Source organism: Rhinolophus ferrumequinum, chromosome 6, assembly GCF_004115265.2.
Source record: "Rhinolophus ferrumequinum isolate MPI-CBG mRhiFer1 chromosome 6, mRhiFer1_v1.p, whole genome shotgun sequence".
NCBI classification, from domain to species: domain Eukaryota; kingdom Metazoa; phylum Chordata; class Mammalia; order Chiroptera; family Rhinolophidae; genus Rhinolophus; species Rhinolophus ferrumequinum.
This window is the reverse complement of record NC_046289.1, coordinates 63,381,508-63,402,904: the sequence shown is the minus strand read 5'-3', so window position 1 is coordinate 63,402,904 and position 21,397 is coordinate 63,381,508. Positions and strand designations below refer to the sequence as shown.

At 48.7% G+C, this 21,397-nt stretch overlaps 1 protein-coding gene across 1 annotated transcript in view; it reads right to left on the bottom strand.

Moving 5' to 3' along the window:
• Positions 1-12,884, bottom strand: part of PLA2G4E (phospholipase A2 group IVE) — a 35,693-nt gene extending 22,809 nt beyond the window's left edge. Inside the window, exons 1-3 of the mRNA XM_033106998.1 lie at positions 12,776-12,884; positions 7,096-7,168; positions 1,416-1,552 (exon numbers count right to left, since the gene is read on the bottom strand). Coding sequence (XP_032962889.1) covers positions 1,416-1,552; positions 7,096-7,168; positions 12,776-12,871 — 306 coding nt within the window. The 5' untranslated portion in view covers positions 12,872-12,884. The remainder of the gene's footprint in view (positions 1-1,415; positions 1,553-7,095; positions 7,169-12,775) is intronic.
• Positions 12,885-21,397: the final 8,513 nt, after the last annotated feature.

Genomic DNA, 21,397 nt, shown 5'->3' with positions numbered 1-21,397 from the left:
CCTCTGCTCTGACTCTTTTACTGGAGAATTTTGCAAGCTTGGCAGGGGCCTGTGAAGTGTGAGGGATTTCATTTTACTTGGGAGAAAGGTAGAAGGGCAGAGCAAGCAAGACTCCTGCCAGGATATGCAATGTGTTCAGCACTGGGGCCTCAGGAGCTGAAGACAGCCCCTGTGGTGTTAGAAAACCCAGATCAAGGAAGTTAACATCTTAACATTCTAGAGGAGTGATGTGGCAAAGATTATAAACATTCTGATACTTGATGGGGTCGGAGTGAGGTGGTGGAATGCCATCCTTCAGCTCAACAGCCCCTAATGAGGTCTCATGGATGGCTCAGGCAGCATGTCAAGAGTTGAGCAGCTACCCTGTCATCTGACTGAACTCTGAGGTCAATGGTCTCAGGTGACATAGATTAACCTCTGAGGCCTCTTATTCTAAGGATGCCGGGAGACGTGGGTGAGGGCTGGGTTTGCCTCTTCGGTCCCTGTTTGGTGGACATGAGGTGGTTCTGAATGAGATCTGTTGACCTTGTCATTACTAGAAATTCAGGTGTGTCCCAGAACCAACTCAGCAGCTCTCTAGATCTTTAGACAAAGGAAGCCCAAATTCTGATTTCAAGATGGTAGACTGAGCCTACACCGATCCCCCTCTCTCACCAAAACCATGTGTATGATAGAAAAGATATTTTTAAAACAATAAATATAGAAAGAACTCATCATGAACCAGAAATAGATAAACATCCCTAAAATATGAAAGCAGGAAGCTGGATCGAGCTGTTAGGCCTCAAGGGTTCCGAGACTGGTTGATGCATCCATGATGAGGCCAAGTTAAGAAGCCCTCTGCTGAGGCTCTCACAACTCAGGGTGCTCAAAGGATAATTCTCCTGCAGGAGATGTGAACTCAACGTAGAGTCACCATATATCTGAATAAGACTAACACCGTGAAATAATAAACCAACAAATGAAAGAACACATACCCAAGGAACTACAAATAATAAAGCAATCTAAAAAGAATTTAAGATGGAGAAAGCCCTCTGGAAGGAATTAGACTGGCCTTGGACCTAGTGAATAGAATGGCTCTTCTCTTCTGTATATTCTCCTGCTTGGAGTATGTTCTGGAAGGTATGGGAAATACACTGGGGGAGGAGACACCCAACTCCAGAAACAATTAAGTAGAAGGACAAGAGGGACAGGAAAGAAGGTAGAAGGATAAGTAAACTCAGAGAGTGACAAACAGGAGATAGGCTGAAGGAAGGAGTGGGTCAGTAAGAACGTAGGTCAATAGGATCAACAATGAATAGGTAGAAAGAAAAACAAATGGGCCTTAGAAGGACTCACAAGCAAGGAGAAGAACAAGCAGGCCAGAAGGGGACCAGACATGCAGACAGGGCTGACAGGAGCAGTGCTCCACATCTCACCTTGACTTGGGTCTGGATCTGGAAGTTGAAGCTTTCATTCCACTCTGGGGTTAAGCAGTTGGAGATGGTCCTAGTTCTCTGTTTCTCATGAGAGGCGGTAGGCAGCCAGAGGCTCACATAGCAGTCTGTCTGGCTTACTGTCCAATGAAGACAAGAGTGGGAGGGAAGGGTGAGGTGCCACCCCAGGTCCAGGGAGGAGAGAGTGTGGAGTCAGAAGGGAACTTCAGGTAAGTCACCTCCAGTGCAATCCTTGTCTCACCTTCACGTCCCCTCCTGACTCATGGGTCTTACTCTCCTTACTCTTCTGAGACTTTTGTCCCAGAACCCTGAGGTCACAGGCTGCTGGCTAGAGGTTTCACAGAGGGGTCCCAGGTCTCACTGACCCTTCTCATGGACACAGATGGCCTCTGGCTCTTATCAGAAGCACCCTGGTTCTTTGAGCAAATACCTGCTGATCTCGGGAGAAGGTATGGCTACACAGTGTTACCTCTGTCAGGGAAAGATCTGAAGGACCAGTCCCAAAGTGTCCAGTTTCTCTTGTATTAGCCCAAGCCATTAGGAAAACCAAAGTGGGCCCAGTTCTTCCTCTGGGATGAGGAGAAGCAAGGATTAAAAGGGACAGTCTGTTGTGAGTCATCCCAGAGAGCCCCAGAGGGAAGAGGCTTGGGAGGAACAAGCTATTCAGCAGGATCTAGGAGCAGGGACCACTATCAATATAGGACTAAATGTTTCAACTGCATCACTGGTGCCTACACTGGTCTCCTAGCATGAGGTGCATGACCCAAAAAATGTCTGAAGCCCTATACTTATTTTTTTTTAATTCGAAATGAACAACTCAAACGTGCTGATTTTGGGTGTGCTCTGGAGAAGCGACAAAGTCTGTGATCCCAGCAGGTCCTCCCAAAATGGAAGAAGTCCTCCCAGGTCTTCTGGTTGGATCACCAGAAGGCACAGGGTAAGCAAAAAGCATCCCAGCCTGGCTCCCTGCCTCCATTCTACCTGGGAGGAGGCAGGGAGAGAAGCCATGGCTGTGCTTGTCACTATCCTGGCAATCTGCTGGGGTAATACCCAAGTCCTACACCAGATACATAGAAATGAGAACATTCAGTAGTTTCCAGTGTCAGAGCGTCCTCTAGATGGTAAAGCTCGTGTGGAGATGGGAGTTCTGTACTGTTAGGACTGATCCAAATTAGGTCACAATTGTTTATAACAATATCCTGTGAGAGGTGTATCCCCAGACTGATGTATTCCTACGTACATTGCCACTACACCGAGAATTTTATCAGAGTTAATAACCATGGATGGCATCACAAATATTCCTAGCTTCTGATTTTACCCCCGATGTCTGGTTAATCTTTGAGGGCTCACCTTTCACAAATTGGAATTCACAGCCCTCCTCCCATTGAACAAAGGTGAAATGACACTGTCCTTTACATGTGATAATCATCACTTAATTCAGACACAAAGAATGACCAAAACCCACCAGAATCAATAACAAAAAATAATGACCTCCTCATCTCCGCCACCTCCTCCATGTCCAACCTGCTCTTCCTCATCGTCAACTCAGGTGTCCAGGCCGGACACTAAGTATCGTCCTTGGCCTTCACATGGAATTGGTTTAACTCCTTTGAGCTCTCCTCCCCATCCACATCTCCTTGCACTGCCACCGCCTTGGTTTAGGCACCTTCATATCTGCTGCCCCTTGTGCCCTGTCTTTTATGTTGTCCTACTCTAATCTTTTCTCTCAAGGGAAACCAGAGGTATCTTTTTAAATCTAACGATGTCACTCCCCAGTTTAAGGTCCTTTAATGGCTCCCATCTGCCTTCAGGAAGGAGTCCTTAGCCTTATCTTTCCACCCTCCCTACAGAAGCACCTTGCCCTGCCCCCAAACACACACAGGTCCATGCACACACAGGCACTTACACTTGCACTTGAGACTGTAGTGAAACCCAATCACTTGTCAGTCTCCGAGGGTGCCATGATGTCTTGCCATGTTTTCCTCCTAGGATACCCTTCTCTTCCACTTTTGCCCCAACCTTCCCTTGGCTAGTCCCTTAAGGTGTTGGAAGGAACTTCCTCTGGAAGCCTCCCCTGAGCCCCCACGTCTGGGCCAGGTGCTTGGCTCAACCTAGAGCCCTCTCTTCTTCTCCTGGTGGAGCACTGGCTACACTGCACTGCAACAGCGGGTCGGTGTGTGTGTCTCCACTGTACCCTGAACACTGCCAGGCCCGGGAGACTGTGTGTCAGCACTTAGTAGACATTTGTTGAGTAAAAGAATGAATGGAAAAGCCCAATTCCTGCTATTAGGCTGTATCAGTATCCCAGAAATTCTGGGCTGAGACACTGCACATATAGGTAAGCAAGTTGGCATGTCTAATCATTCGGCCCATAGGGAGACTCCCCAGGGACCTGCTCCGTCCTCCTGGACCTCTCCCATGGCTTTTCCTGGCCCCTGGCCCCTCCTCCTGTAACATTCGCCTTTGGTCTGCCTCCTACACACGAGGAGCCTGCAGGCAGGTACCCCACCAATTCCACACCTATTTGCTTAGCATGAGATAATGGACCAAGTAAAGGCCCCTTTCCCTCTAAAATCCCTTTCCTATGAGCAATCCATGCCTAAATCCTCCCTTTAAACCCATTAAATAAAATCCCAGTATTTTTGGTCTAAGGCTTAAACCTCTGGTTAAGATAAAAATACTCCTGGAAGAGACAGGGTTGATCAGACACCCACACTTCAAATGTTAATTTGTTTTTCAGTCTTTTTGCAGACAGCTGTTCCTGCCTCCTCCCCGACCAGTTGGGAAGAAGGAGAGTGCAGCCCAAAGGAGGGGAGGTAATCCTGGGGAGGGAGGGATGACGGAAGAAATCTGGCTAGGCCAAGACTGCGGCAGGAGTCATTAGCTGACTGTAAGGACATCTGACTGTAGGACAGTCACTGTGGTCTGGCACTGAAGAGTGGTTAAGCAATGGTGACGCAATTCTAAGAATTCCAGGGACTGCAGGGGATTTCCTTGGCATAGATGGGTTCTAATCCTTGTTCTTTGTGGAGTGACAGAGCTTGGTCATATGAATGACATGTCTCCTTTCCTGGAATGCGGGTAGCAAAGATGACTCAGTGATCCCTACAGAGGTTGAGAACACTATTTTCCTAATACCTCTGTAGACAGCTGCCTCACGCTCCCTCGGGTGCTGGTTTGCATTTTAATTTATTTTCCCAAGAGGAATAAAAACTGTTGACTGCTGTGAGGTTTCCGGGCCAACTCCTTCCCAACCCTGGCCCAGGTCTGGGTGACACCTTCCTTGATGAGGGAGTCTCACTCCTTTCAGGCTCCTTGAACTCTTGGAAACTCAGACACACGTTAGAGGCTGAACCAGAGAGCATTGTGTTTTTGAGCCAAGCTAGAAGGGAACAATCTGGGCAAGGGTAACCCAGGACCTGGAAGGCCTCAGGATAATCTCAAACCTCACCAGGCAAGGCAGCCACAGAGCCCAGCCAGTGACAACCATGGAGTCCAGACACAACGTGTCTGGGCTGGCACTCCCAAACACCATGCATGCTCCCCAACCCTGTTCCTCAGGGAAAATGAAGAAAAAAGAAACAAGAGGTGCTCAAAGGAGACTAGGTACACCCAAAACGTAGCCTGTGTACAGGGGACATGTGGGGAAGGAGAAGGGGAAGAGGAGGTGGTGGAGCCAGACCTCAGCCAGTTTCTCTGGCTGTCTGCTCCCCTGTCCCCGACCTCTGTGATGGATGTGGCAGGGTGAGGACAGAGGGCCCTGGACAGTGGGAAGGTCTAAGCATGCAGGTAGACGCACGCTATGAGCGTGTTCTGCCAGGAGGACCCACAGGGCTGAGACAGACACACCTTGAGAGAAGTGGGGGCAGGTGAGTGTCCCGGTGGGTGTGTGGAGCTATGGCTGTCCCTGAGGGGAGTGGGAGGAAGTGTCTGAGTGACCCACTGTGGCATGGGCAAAAAAGGTGAAAGAGGCAGCCAGGTCCCATGCCCACGGGACACTTCCAGACTCCTCAGATAACTCACTGGTGGTCTGGAAAGCCCCAGAAGCCTGAAGAGTAATCCCTGGCCTCCTGCTGGCCTCCTGGCAGAACCAGACCCAAGCTGGGTGGTGGCTGGAACTGCGCCTACTGCCACGGGCTCTGTACACTCACCCTCCAGGGCACTCAGTCTGAATCCTGCCTGATCCCTGTGCTTTCTCTGGGGCTCCAGCACCCTCCCTCTTACACCCTCTGCGTTCATCCCTGAATTACAGTGACAGCTTCCCAGCAAGTTTCTCAGCCTCTCCCCACCTAAGCTTCAGCACAATCTGCATAGGAGCCCTGGGGAAGTCTTCCAATCGCTTCCTGAAGAACTCAGATGCCCCATCACTTAGATCCTGATTTCTCCTCTGTCTGGCTTCCCTGCCCTCCATTATTGGCCCCAACCTCCTTCTCCTGGCTTGTCCCCTCTACTCCTCAGCTCTCCAGACCTGGGATCAAAGACTGCTTTCATTAATCTGCATGTGCAAAAGGACCTCACAGCACTCCCACCAGGTTGTTGGGAGACCACTTGGTGTTTGGACGACTGGCTCCCAGCAGGTGCTCTGGGCAAGCATTCCTGTCTCTCCTATAGGAGGGCCCCTTCCCGGATTGGGCTCCCTGGGCCTCTGGATGCTCACACCCTGCCCCTCTCCGACCTCAGGCCCCCAGCGCAGCCTTCCTTAGCTATTCTGTTTGCAGTGTCCTCTTCTGCGTCTAAATGCTGTACTGTCCAAATACTGTAGTGACAAGATTAGAATGCCATCTTCTATGACTATTCTATAACTGCTGCTTTGGGCAGAGACATCTCCCCTTGTTAAAAGGTACTGTTGGTATCATGGCTCTGTGCATTCTTTACCCCTCTGAGTTGAATCCCAGGGCGGTGGGGGTATAACAGAGCCTTGGGGAACGCTGGTGGCCCTTGGGCCATTCCTGAGTACGGATATCTCCTCATCGGTGGGGTCTTGACCCCAAACTTTCTCCTCCTTGGGGTTCATGCTTCCTCTCTGGACTGGGGGGAGATGAGAGCAGCATAGGGAGGAGCTTTTTGTCTCCTGATCTCTTGAAACGCTGCCCCAAAGATAGGCGTGAGGGGAGCATCCTGCCCACGTAGGTGCCATCATTTCTTCCTGAAGCCAGAGATTTCCCTGGGCCCCCATGGCCGAGGAATGCCGCAGGGGCTGGGATAAAGATGAAGTTAAGGTGGCAAGAAAACACTGCACAAACAGCCCTGGTGCGTCAAACATCGTGGGGCTTCTGGCATGGACCCTAGAGCCCAGTATGGGATCCATGTCCTGAGAAGGAGCGCTGGTACTAGGCTGACCATTGGCTCTCCGGTGCCTAAGGGCCTCTCCTTCCCCTTCGCCCTGAATAGCCCCTCTAAACTCATGCAGGAGCAAGGAGTGCCCACTGTGGGAGAAGCTGGCGCTCCTGGCAACTAGGGAGGGGGCAGTCGGGGGAGAGAGTAAGGTAGATAGTTCTCTTAGATGCAGGCAGAACACAGGGGCTGCCCGAAGTCTGCAATACAACCTGAGTGTAGAACACACACACACACACACACACACACACACACACACACACGACCATGTCTCCATCCTGGCCCTCTAGGCAGAGAAGAAGGAGGGAAATGAGAGGAAGGTACTCACGTATATCAGCCTGTCGGACGTTTTTCATTCGGATGACCCTCACGGTCAGCAGGTGGCATGGAGATAGCCCCTCCTGAGGATTGAGAGGACAGTGGACTCACTATCCAGGCAGTGATGGCAGGCGGCCTTGACAGGGAAAGCCGCTCAGGCAGGCCACAGGCTCCCCGTGCCGGACTCAGGAAGGCTTCCCCACAGGCGATCCATGTTTCCGGGCCCTGGAGGACTGTCTGGGCCCCGGGAGACCGCAGGCACAGAGGCGAGGGGTTTTCTCCTTGCCCCCCTCTCAGCCAGCACACGCTGCAAGAGCGACAGCGGCAGGCCTGTTCTGTTCATGTATTTCCTGTTTGGATCTCGGGACTTGAAGTCCCTTCCCTGAGAGTATTAGCCAGGCCGGGATGAATCTTTTACCACCCGTTCTCAGCTCATGGCCACAGCAGAGCTCCTCCAACCCACCAAACGACTATATATATATTTTTAATTTATTTTTAATTTATTGGGGTGACAATTGTTAGTAAAATTACATAGATTTCAGGTGTGCAATTCTGTATCACATCATCCATAAATCACATTGTGTGTTCACCACCCAGAGTCAGCTCCCCTTCCATCACCATACATTTGATCCCCCTCACCCTCATCCCCCACCCCCCAACCCCTTTACCTTCTGGTAACCACCAAATTACAAACGACTATATTTATAGAGGCCTCCAAACGAGAATCGTTACCCTCTACACAGTCCACTCTGTGTTGCTAAATCACTGTGTACCTTTTAAAGAGGATACAATTCTTCTCTATTTAAAATAATATTGGGGTTTGGGGAAAAACATAAAAGGATGAAGAAAAAAAGAGTCCCCGTAACCTTACCACGCAAAGATGATCGCTATTATCATTTTGTTTGTTTGTTTTTTAAATGTTATAATTATTTTTACTTTCAACTCAGACTGTCCACACATAGCTCATCTGCCTGGGCTATTATCAGAGATAATATTTGTAATTGTTAGCATCTATTGAACAGTTGCTATTTGTCAGACACTTTTCTTAGTTTCTGATCCTCATAAAACGTTTATAATAAAGGTGTTACTATCTTTTAAAAAAAGAATTGTGATATAATTGACATATAACATTGTATTAGTTTTAGGTGTACAACATGATTTGACATATACATATAGTGATTGATCACCACTATAATTTTAGTTAACATCCATCACCATGCATGGTTACAATTTTTTTTTTTTTCACTCGTCATGAGAACTATTATCATGTTGATGTCTGTCCTTCCAGCCTCTCCTGGGGCTTAATTCTAATCAGCAACAATAGAATGACGACGGGGAAGGCTGTTACTTAGTCCCTGAGATAGATACAAGTATGTAAGTCAATTTTTGGGTCTTTTCCTCCTGTCTCCCCAACAGCTGCCTGAAAATCAGAACAAAAGCCAAACTGACTGTCATACATAGTCTCAGGATTCCTTCTGTAAAATTAACTCTGAAATATTGAATATCTTCATGGTCAGTAACTTGCTCTAACAGGATTCTTTTTAGAGCCTTGTAACTTGGGCCAAAGACCCCACAAACCACATCTCTGGTTGTGGAAATACGGACGGCTGTGGCCTTTGGCCAGCTGCCCCTGAGCAGAGAAGGCTCTTCACTTCTCGTTCCCCACCTGGGCAGAGCAGTGTCCTGGTCTGATCTGGTGAGGAAGGAGGAGTCCGCTTTCACCCGGGATAGCAGTTCTGGCAAAGCCTGTTCCTACTGGCCCACTTTCTCAGAGGGCATCTAGAGGGCTCCAAGAGGGGAGCCGCCCAAGGCCTCAGCCAGGCAGGGGTCAGCCTTCAGAGACATTTCAGAGTGTTGAAATGCTCTGAACCCAGGGCCAGGGGCCTTTTGGCCATCACAGCCTTTCTCCTGCCTCTAGGAGAGGCTGACCTTAGCTCTGCCCGGCTCCCTTGTATCTTCACGGGAAGGGAATGAGCCTTCACAGCTTTCTGCAGGAACTCACTTGAGGTCTCCCAGCCCTCCCGGTAAAGCTCTTTGCTGTCATCTAACCCTAATACCTTCCAATGAGGTGGACCATTTCTGTCTTCTCCAACTCAGCAACAATAACCATGTCAGCTACCACCCGCTGAGTGTTGGCCAGAGGCTGAGTGTTGTGCAGAGACCCTCTTTACATTTTATCTTGCTCAAACCTTGCAATGCCCCACGAAGCAGTGATTATTAGCCTTACTTTACAGATAGAGAATCTGAGCCTAAGTTCTTTGACCCCAGGGATTCCCCTGGAATCAGAGGAACCCTAATTGGAATCCAATTCTAATTCTTAAGCCCATGCTCAGAACCACGACTTGACGGTCACCTCACTAGAAAGTGGCCCTCGACGAGCACAGAGACAGGTGCTGCTTGCCCACATCTCTTCTGCCTTGGTCTTTTGCTCTTAGCATCCAAGATGGATTCTTCTTTTTACCCTGAATTTCCCCAAAGCCCCAAAATAACCCCCATACTCTGGCTATCTCTCCCCTTGCAGCACTCTATGGACTCATTGCACGATCCCTCTCTTTTTTAACCAGCCAGAGCATATCAGAGCTGGAAGGGTTCTGGGAGAAGTTCCCATCTCTCACAGCCATAGAGGGCTCCTTGGGGTGTACCTTGAACCTCAGAGCACACCTTCTAGGCCAGACATTTGCAACACAGACCCAATGTCAAAGCTCTCTACCAAACTCTCTTACATCTCCCAGCAGGGAGAGAGAGCCTGGCAGGTTTGAGAGAGAGCGCAGAGGGCCACGCCTGGAGAAAGGAAAGCCGCCGGCACGTGCGACTTGGGTCTTGGGCCCAGATGATTCCAGGAACCAGGCTCTGTGAAAAATTACCTTCTTGGCTTAAAATGAATGTACATATTTTGCTCTGGATAGAATATGCTCAGTTGGAGTCATGCTAGAGATAAGCAAAAATTCATGACCCCAGCGGTAATTGATACACAGTAGAAAGATGCAAAAGAACAAAGCACCATGGCTGAGACTGCAGATGAGAACTGGAACCAGAAACTGGCGAGATTATGGAACCCAAGTTTACGGGGTAGCTTATGGTGTGCTAAGGGTAAAAACTTCAGGGACTTGGGCCAGCCTGTTCTTAGCACAGGACACTCTGTCTGGGTATCAGGGTGAAAGCTGAAGTATCTAACAACAGGCATGGTCAGGCTCCGTGCCAGCTGGGCTGCAGCTCTGGAGCAGGGACAGGCATGAATCCTGCAGTTAGTTCATGGGGGCACTGGGGGACCCTGGGGGGAGGAACAGGAAGCACTATGGGTGCTGGAACTCCAGGCTCCAGTACAGAAGGGCATGTAGACACTTTAACAACAAGTACAGCTGTGTGCAGAGGACAGCTGGAGAGCAGTTTTCCGGGACACCACTTCTCAGGCAGCCAATACACGTGACTCTAGCCTCCTCCCGGCCTTGGTTCTTAGGGCTGATCTTGCCAGGACTCCATTTCGCTGGAGACCTCCTCAGGACAGGGGGCTCTTGCCAGCTCATATGGAAAAGATGTAGCCCCTTGACTCTCAGGATTAGCTATGATGCAATCCAATATTACCCCTTCCCAACCCACTTTATAGATAGGACTTTTGGAAGGGAAGTTGGAGAACACAATTCATTACCCTCCTCTAGTAAGCCAGGTCCTGTCTGCAAACTGGGCTCATTGCATCTGTTCTCATCTAGCCTTCCAACTTGCTCCGAGGAAAGTCCTATTATGCCTGCTTTGCAGAGAAGACTGAGTTTAGAGACTGCATCTCACACAGGGTCACACAGCCCAGAAGTGGCAGGACTCAGGTGTAGGTCTCCCTGACTGAAGGGCAGCGTGCTTTCCCACTACATGGAGGCTGGCCTTCACCGCGAGTTAACCAAATCACCTAAAATCTTGATCTAGGTCATGCCCTAGACTAGTACACAGCAGAGACAAAAGCAAAATCCTCAGCTCCCAATTCGGGACTCTCCCTACACCCTAAGAATTTATCACTATACATCAGTCAGAAGAATATTTAGTTACAGATAGTCTCTTAGGGTCAGACTCCCAGGTGGGCTAGCAGTAGGGAGGAAAGGCAGAAGTGCTGGGTGTGATGTCCTTGCTTGGGTTAGGCATACCCTAAAAAACCAGCCTACAAGGTCTGAGCTCCTGAAGAGGGGAAGACAGCTCCCAGGGAGCCTGTGGGAACTCCCCTCCCCAAAGCTTCTCAGGGCAGGCCTGGCTGGTGATGCCACCTCCTCCTTCCCAGAGAGCTGGGTGGATCCAACAGTTCCTTGCAACACCTGTGTCAGAGCTCACACCAGCCCGGCGATAGCCCGGTGATAGGATACATGGGACTTTGCTAAAAGGAGATCACTGGAGTAGGACGTTATTGGACAGCAGAACATTTCCCAGCTCATCTGAGTCTGAGCAACATCCCAGACCAGGAGTCACCTGCAAGGAGCTACTATGGCTGTTTTCCTTTTTATCACCCAGGCTAGGTGAGGGGTCAGGGAAAAAAGTCACCGCTCCAACCCTCCAGGACCTGAGGGGGACAGGCACAGTTTTCAGTTGCTTTACTCCCCACTTCCCAGTAAGCTCTGTCACTTCTGTGGAGGTCTCTCCTGGCCTGGGATCCTGGAGGCTCAGTAAGACTGGAGGGGAAGGAACAAGGAGAAGGACCGCCTCCTCCATGAAGCCTTCTCAGATCCACTCTTCCCCTTCCCAGCTGACATTCATTTTTCCTCTTTTGTGCTCACTAGCCACTTATTAGCTCAGGAAACCATAGATGTTTACAAATGTGAAGGCTTTATATTGATCCTCCTATGATACTCCTCTTACCACAGGAGACTCACATGTCTGAGCCTCTGAGGGGTTATTTAGCTGTTAAGTAAAGTGTCCACGTGGGCACAGCCCTGAAGGCCATGGCTATCCTGGCCAGAGCAGTGGGGCACCAGGCTATGCAGCACAGAGCTCCCCTCCTAGACTCCTTGGAGACTGAGCAGGGTCTCTATCTCCCACCCCAAAGGGACAAAACACATTCAGGGTATCATTCATTCAGTGACAGCGTGAGCTGGGGGAGGTAATGAGGAATATGTTGCTGACAGTCCTGGCTATGGCGTGCCTATAGCAAATTAGAAGAGTGAGATCCAATGGGAAAGCTGGGGCCGAGCTAGTCCAGAGCCCTGGCAACCTGACCATGAAGCTCGGGTCTTCCTGCCAGGCTGAGAGGAGTTGGAGAGACCCAGAAGTGTTGACCACAGACCCAGGTGAGAGGCTTCCTGGCTGATAGTGACAGGCTGGCAATGTCACTGATCCTCTCCAGACACCATGCCACACACTTACACAGTATGGCAGTTTAGGAGGTCGACAAGATAAATGCCTGCTTACGGCTAGGTTAGGCCAAATGTGGACCCTCCCCTGGCAGTGCTAAGCACTGTGTACCTGGCTGCTAGCCTGGCCCTAGGATAGCCCGGAGCCACTCCATGGTATCTTGTCCAAGCCCAGGGGTAACCACAGCTGGGCCATCCATCCTGGAACCCCAGCCCCAATGGGGCTAGAACACGTCCTCAGGTGCTACATGGGGCCTGCCCCTGATGAGCTGCTCCATGTCTCTGGAGTCCAAATGTCCCCAGCCTCCCTGAGTCTATCTCCTGCCCTCAGCTCCCAGCCCCACCCACCCAACACTGCTCCCTCACCTCCGAGGCGCAGGTAGCTGAGGGTCTGTCATTTTCTGCTTGGCATGGGTCTGGCAGGTAGTGGGAGATCCAGGCAGGTATCTGCTTCTTGAGCATTGCGGCGGCTCTCCAGCTGGGTGGTGAGACTGGCAATTTATACTCTGACTCAGAGCTCCACCCTCTAAATACCTCTTGGCAATGGCAGAGACTGCCCGGGAAGGGATTAAGGTGGGTAAGCGGATGGGTGGCCCAGGCATAGCCTTTTAATATCAAGGAACCCTCAGGTCTTCAGATCTTGGAAATGCAGGGACCAGTAGGGGCTTTGGCCCTTGTGTCGGTGATCTGCTGCCCCTAGCTCAGAATGACCAGGCTGTCCACGGGAACAGGGGGTGGCAAGAAGAAGATGCTGGACCCTCACAAATTTAGGATAAGCCCACTATCTTCAGCTTATTGAGGTCCTAGCTCAGAGATGCCCCTCTCGGGGGATGGTGCCTGCTCTTTTAACTCCGCTTAGTCCCGTGGCTCAGAGCCCCAGGAACTGTGAGCAGGGACCTCATGGGAGGCAGGGACCATGGGCAGGGCTCCCAAAGCTAGAGGGTGAAGAAAGAAAATAATTGCCCAAATCCTTGGTGAGGAGGGTTGGTCAAGGGCAAATGCCCCCAGCCCTCCCTCCTGAGAGGCCAGGTGGAGGGAGGGCGTGCCGGGCCACTGCCTGGGCTCAGGGCAGCTTAGAGGATGCTCGGGTCCCACCCAGCTGATCCCTATCTCTGGCTTGGTAGCTGGCTTTCTTGGGGGCCTGGTGAGGTGGCTTCGCCTGCTCAGCTGCCCAGCTAGGTATAGTGGGAGTTTCCTGCCTGAGCTATTGCCTGGGGCCTCACAACCGGCTTTTCTGGCCCACAGATTAAAGTGTTTTTATGAAACTGAGGGTGAGATCTGAACACAGGGCTGACTGGGCACAAGTGCAGGGATGGAAAATGGTCAGTGGTATCTGTGGGACCTCTTCCCGGACAGGTAGAGGATGTCCCTCACTCTGCTCCTCCCTGCTTGCCAGGCCCTCCAGAGGGGGATGGGGCCTTAGTTTGGATGCCACCCAGCTCACATCCTTTCTTGCCCCTGCCATCTATTCCACTGCCAAGGACACAAACTCAGCACCCACACGCCTCAGTGGACTCTACTAAATTCATTTTAGTTGTGATCATGTACCGCATACGTGCTGAGAGAGAAAATCCCAGACTTGAAGTTGCTGACAGTCCACCTGGGGAGCCAAATGCTTCCAACCCCTCAGAGGCTCAGAGGTGGGAGCCTGTGGTAACGGGTATCCTAGGAGGATCAATATAAATCCTTCACATTTGTAAACATCTGTGGTTTCCAGAGCTAATAACTGGCTAGAAAGCACAGAAGATGAGAAATAGATGGCAGCTGGGAAGGGAAAGAGTGGATCTGAGAAAGCTCATGGAGGAGGTGGCATCTGAATTGGGTCTTGGAGGATGAATAAGATCTCAGTAATTACTAAGAGGTGGGGAAGGCGTGAGAGGAGGACAGAACAGCATGAGCGAGAATAGAGAGGCCAAAAAGCAGGGTATGCTCAGGTATGCAGGTGGTCTGGGGTCAGAGTAGTGAGTTGTACGGGAGGAAATATGGGTGGGGGCCGTGGAGAGTGGGACACGGGGTGGTAAAAGTTGGGCAGAGAGAAGGGAGGTTTCGTGAAGAAACAAATCTGGAAAGACACATTAGGGTCCAACATTTGTGACCCTTAAAGGCCATGCTTTAAATTCAGACTTCTTCTCTAGGCAATGGGGAGCCATCAACGGTTTTTGAGCAGCAGGGTGACACGATCTGAGTTGAACTTCAAGAAGGCAGTGCTGATTGATGCTGTGGTCGACCCAACCCACAGCACTGCAGAGTCCTGAAAGTGATAGGGTGAGGGGTATGGTGAGGTCCAGGGGACCTGCTCCCTGAGGCTCCCACCTGTCTCCCCACTCCCTCCACTCGCCCATCCTTCCCCCACGAAATAGGTCTAGGGCAAGTCCCAAACTCCAGGGCCTTCTTCAAAGCCTGGAACTTGATCCTCTTCTCACTAAAGGAGCCCAGCCACAGAACGCCCACCTCACCCGGTTCCACGCAACTCAGGTGGTGCACAGAAAATCTAGCTCTCTGCTCCTTGTACTTGCTCACTGCACATAAACTCCACAGGAGCAGAGCCTTGCTGTGGTTGGATGAAATCAAATTGAACAGGAGGCTAATGGGAGGTGGGTGAAGGTTTCTCCTCCGCTCCCTCCACAAAGCCTCTGAGCTGAAGGAGAGCTGGTGCAAGGGCAAACTGAGGGGACAATCTACCAGCAGGCACTTACTGAGTGCCTACTGTGTGCCCATCTGGGTGCTGAAGGCTCAGGGCAGGTTTTGGAAGGAAACACAGAGAATGTATGATCTAGTGACGGGGAAGAGGGCCTGAATTAAGTGGTAAATTGTCCAATGGGGGCGCTAGGTGGGGCAGGAGGGGGCAGAGGACTCCAGTGTGGGGATGGAGGCAAGTGGGCTGTGAAGGCAAGGCGTACCAGGCAAAGAGGCGACGTCCACATGATGGAGGGAAGGGTGCCTAATCCCCTCTTCTAATTCAATGTGTCTCCAGATGAACATATCATTTAAGTAAAGCCCTGTTCTTGGTACATACCTGACGCTCTAAGTCAAGGCCCCTCTGTCCCTGCCCCCAGAGTTCCTTCATATGGAAATTCTGAAGCTGTCTCTACACAAAGTGGAAGGGACTAAGTTCCTTTTTCACCCAGCACCCTCTCCTCCCTGAGGAGCAAGGAGTCTGAGGCCTCTACCCCCAGCTGTGTTTGGGGGCTTGTTAATGACTCCCACTGATGGGATGACCAAGACCTGCCTCTTGCCCACAGCCTCTGGCCTCAGGTAACCCAGCACTGGAAAGCATTGGCTCCGCTGGCCGCTCTCCCCTGCAAACCCAACACAGATGAATTCTTCACCTTTCCTCTTCCACAACGGCTCGGGTCCCTGCTCCTTCCTTCCTACTCTCTCAGCAGCATTTCTCCATTGGCCTCCTGTGCCTCCACGGATTCACCTCCCGTACACCTGGCTGGCCAGTGAACTTTGTAACCACCCCCTTCAAACTGTCATTCTCCTGCTCAAAGGCTTCTAATGCTTTCCCATTCTTGCCAACACAGTTTAGTTTCCAAAACCTTCCATAAACCAAGGAGAGCCTAGAAACAGCCCTACGTGTATGTGGAATTTCAGTCTATGATGAAGGAAGTATTTCAAATCAGTGGGGGAAAGGGCAGGCTATTCACTATTGGAAAAACTAGCTTAACAGTGGACTAAAATAAAGTTAGATCCCAACTTCATAACTACACAAAAACGAATTCCACAGATTAATTACCTATTAAAACGACATTATGGAAGATTTAAAATAAAATATTAGAGACTATTTCGATAATATTGGATGAGGAGGATCTTCCTAAACAAAGTATAAAACCTAGAAGCCAATAGGGAAAAATATTGCCAGGTTTGAATATATAGTAATAAAAAACTGCAGTAAAGTAAGAGACGCATAAGCACAGTTCTACCTCCAAAATATACTCCAAATTTCCTTCTCTTAATAAATATCCATGGATAACAAAATCACCCTTAAAAAATAATGGTAAAGCGGAGTCCTTGCCCTACCAGATACAAAGATGAACTACAAAGCCACACCAACAAACAGCAGGTTGTTGATGCAAGAACAGGACCAATGGAACAAAACAGGGGTCAGAGACAGACCCTGATATTTAAAGGAATCTAATAAATGATAAAATTGACACCAGAGATCAATAAAAAAAGAACAAACTGTTTAATAGATAACATGGGCATGAGTGACTCACTATACAGAGTAAAATAAAAAAACATCCCCACTTAACCCCATATAAAAAGATGGGCCATAAACAGATCAACATGTGAAACAGAAAACTATAAAGTTAATAGAAGACAATGTAGGAGAATCTATTTATGATCTGGGGGCAAGAAAGATTTATTTTAAAAACATTTTGAAACCATAAACCATGAGGAAAAAAATTCTATAGTCGATTACATAAGAATTAAGGATTTCTGCCAACTAAGAACACACAGAAAAAGTTAGTAGGTTGCTAGCTGACAGAATGACAGAAGATATTCACAATGCATTTGCAAATCACCAAAGGAGTAATATCTAGTATATACAAAGAATTCTTACAAACTCCAGAAGGAAAAGACGGCCACGCCAACATACAAATGGACCAAAGATTTGAACCTGCAATTTATGGGAAGGGAAATCCAAAAAGCTAAGAAACTTTTGAGGAAATGCTCAAAATCATTGATAGTCAGGGAAATTAAAACGACAATGAGGTTTCACTACAGCTAGAAAACACGGAGAAAGTTGGATAAGGAATGGTTGCCTTTCTGTGAGGAGAGAATGGGACAGGATATGTTGGCCTGGAGAAATACCAACCAAGAAGGCAGGCACAGGGCCTACCCAGGGCCAACAGTCATAGAGGGCTGTGCCTCAGCCCTTGCATTCGGGTGAAATGTTTTCCCTTCAGCTGTTCCCCAGCTTCACCGCCACCGCTGTAGTCCAGACCATTATCTTTATTCATCTCAACTACTGCATTAGCCTAACCGGTTAATGGAACCTCTGCTTCCACTTTTGCCTTCCTATAAGCCATTCTCTACAGGAGAACAATAAGTGATTTCCTAGAAACATAAGCCAGATTATGGGACTGCCCCGATTAAAACGCTCCCATAGCTTCTTGCTACCCTTATTTTTTTTTGCTATGGTCCTGTGAGGTCTGGCTCTTCACATGCGTTCTACTCCTTCCCTCATGCACAGGTTCGAGCTGCACTGGCCCTCTATGCTTTGAACATGCCAAATTATTTCCCACCCCAGGGAGTTTGCACTTCCCGTTCCCTCCCCTGAAGTCCTGGATCTCCCACTCTGCATAGCTGGATCTTTCTTATCCATCATTGCTCTGCTCAAACGTCATTTTCTCCAGCAGCCCTTCCCTGACCACCTTCCACAATGTGTATGCCTTCCATCCACCAATGTGCTTCCATATCACTCTTGTTATTCATTTCATGTCATTGATCATATCTTGAATTATCTTGCTCATTTATTCTTTTTGCCTCTTTCCACCAGACCATAAATAACCCTTTTCAGGGCAAGCACATTGCTTCTCTTGTTCATCATCTGGAAACACCTACTGCCCATCAGTGAAGGAACAGTTAGATTAGTTATGGCATATTCACACATTGAGGTATTTCACAGATGTCCACAGGAATGAAGTGGCTAACATTTATTAAAAGTTTAGAAAGCGACAGGGACTATTCTACATATTTTATATTCCCTGGGAAGTGGATGCTATTATTCTCATTTTAAAGAAGCCTTGAGATATGGAGAGGAGAAGTAACTGGCGCTGAGTCTCCATGGTAAGTGACACGACTGGGATGAAAGTCAATCTGGCCGCAGAACTTCTGGCTTGAACCACACAGCCTCTCAGGATATGTTACTGTCCTGGAAAACTGGGATTCTCCATCACGTTTCTCAAAAGCTCCTTTAGGCTACGTTCCTTGATAAATAAAGTTAAATTTCCTAAAACAAACATGCAATGAGTAAATATAGCTGCACAAAATAAAGTAAAACAGACATCACTCTTCAAGTGATGGGAGATAAAAATCAACCATTGAAATTAATATGTCAAGATGTCTCAGAACTTCTGGCCAACAAACTATCCATGACTCTATTTCATGATAACAAGTTACAAAATATATCATGTAAGGCCTGACCTCTAGTTTCAACTAGATGGTAGGTTTTATTTTCCAGACCCTGATTCCCATAGCAAGACTGCCTAGAGCCTTTTGCACACTGAGTTTACTCTGTCACTGGTCACCTCTGTGAGGATGACATTGCCATTGTCCCAAACTTGATTGAACATGGTATAGTTGGTTAAGGGGCTAGGCTTTGAAGTTTCATAGACCTGGATTTGAATACTGGTTCTGCTACATATTGGCTGCATAAACTTTAGTAAATTTATCCCTCTAAGACTGAGTTCCTTCATCTGTAAAATGGGAAACATAATAGTCCCTATCTCATTGGGTGGTTGTGAAGACTAAATGAGGTAAAAGGTCTTAGTATGTGACCAAACCCTGATTAGTGATGAATTTACTGTAAGAGGTGTGATGCACAGTACAGTAACATCAGAGACACAAAGTTGTCATCCCTGCCCCCAAGGAGCTTACAGCCTACGTTGGGTAAGACAGGAAGGTCATACAAATCGTCTCAAGATGATCATGTCACATGTGAGGAGCGGTGTGAAAATATGCTGCTCAGACAGTGTGACCACCCAGGGTGGGGAAGGTCAGAAGAGGCTGCCTGGAGTAGGAAGAACCTGAACTTGACTTTGAAGGAAGTCTAGGGACATGATGAATGAAGAAGCAAGAAAGGGCACCTTTGTCAAATGAGACAGCATGAGTAAAGGTATCAAGTCTCAGAAAGAAGATTAACGAAACTCCTGGCTATCAAGTGCAAGAATTATGTTCTTTTGTTGGCAGTGGTGACTCATAGAAGGTTTTTGAGCAAAGAATGTTTAAGAAAGAGAGCAAATTCCACTCCTACAGGTAGAACAGGAGACCATCAGCACTGGTGGTTTGGGTGAGCTGGAAGGGAGGCGTGCTTCCTTCATCGGCTCTCTGTGGCTCCTGGGGACAAGCCATGGCTTGCAAAAGGCACTTGACAAATGCCTCTCCTTCTTCACCTGTGAGGAACTGCCACTGGGTCTCAGCCTATCCAAATGGCCTGTGGCCTCCGAGAGCCCTCAGCACCATGCAGATTCTGCCTTAGGTTCTCTAGCTGTCACTCTGGCCCAAGGGGATAGGGACCAGAAAGATAAACTGGCATGTCTGTGGAGGAGGAGGAGGAGGAATCCAGAGCAGGGACTGTGTCAGAGGGAGATGGTGCGAAGCAGGGCTGCAGGCTCCATTCATTACTTCACTTTGCCTCCGTTGGCTGGGCCAGGCCACAGCAGAGTCCTGTCCATCTGTGTTTGGGTTGGGCTAAGTCGACACAGGCAGACACTGCCTTTTCCTCTGGCTGCTTCACAGGGGGGATGGGCCTCTTGCTAAATGTGACGCTGGATGTTGCCAGAGGCTGAGTAGGGCAAGAGTTGCCTGGCCATGGATTCCACACAGCACCAAGTGGTAGCAGCAGATGACGTTACATTGGTGGAGAATATTCACTGAACACTCACGAGGTACCCAGCACTGAGCTCTGATTCTGGAGAAATTGAGTCTGAACAGAGACATCTTGCAAGTAAGGGACTCAGGTTAGAAAATACCCTCTTCTGAAAATCAAAGATTTATCAAAAGTTAAACAAACAAAAAAAAGATGAAATGTGAACATTTTAACGTTGGCAGCTTTGTCTTATGTTTTTGTCCCTGTAATCCCTATGGTCCTTTCTTCCCTCAAACTGGCCCCTGGCCTCTACTGCCCAAGGAAGGAGGCCATCTTCAAAATACAAAGCGAGACAAAATTAAATCTTGGCTTCTGAATTTCTCCAGGCTTCAGTTTTCCTATAAACAATAGATATGGAAAAATACTTTGGCAGTCACTTATCCTATTGTGTGCCCCTACTGCCCCCACCCCACAGTAAAAGTTTAATAGTCAGAGACTTGGGATCCCAGATTGGAGAAGACACGCGTCCTGCTTCCCACTGACCTCTGGGAATGCAGCCTCACAGAGGTGCCCTTTGCCTGCCAGAGGGTAGCGGGAAGAGGCCTGGGCAGACTCATGGAAACACTCCAAGACTGCCTGAGACATCCCAGAAGTCAAGAGAGCAGTGGGTCTGCGGGAGACGGTGGGGCTGTGGGAGCCAACAGTGAGAATTGCTCAGCGGGGGTTGCTGGAGGCTGAGGGAATGCCACACGAAGGGGTGTTGGCAGTCAAGTAGTACGACTGCGCTTTTGGTAAACTGATCATTTGGTGAACTGACTTTTACCTTTTTACTTTAAAAATCAACTTTTTAAAGGTATAGTTTAATACAATAAAATGCACCCAGTTGATGAGTTTTGACAAATATATACAATTGTGGAACCACCCCCACCACCAGAATAAAGACATAGATCATTTCCATCACCTCCAAAAGTTGCCTCGTAGTCCTTTGTCATCAATCCTTCCCCTTTCTGCTGGGCCCCAGGGAAGCACTGATCTGCTTTCTGTTGCTGTAGATCAGAAGTATCTTTTCTAGAGCTTCATTCAAATGGAGTCATCATGTTCAGTTTTTTTCTGGCTGACATCTTTTGTTTTCGTAAGGTTTTTGATATTTATCTATGTTGTTTTATTGAGTTTGTTCTTTTTAATTACTGTGCAGCTATTCCATTGTAAAAATATTAGTTTCTTTATCCATTCATCTGTTGAAGGATAAAGCTGTTGCCAATTTTTAGCAGTTGTGAATAAAGCTCCTATAAACATTCACACAGAGGTTTTCATGTCAACATAACTTTTCATTTCTTTTGGGTAAATACTTATGAGTAGAATGGCTAGTTCTCATTGATTTTTACAAAGTGGCTCGGAGCTGAGAGTGATGTCATATCTGGCTCATTTGACAATCCCAGTCCCCTGGACAG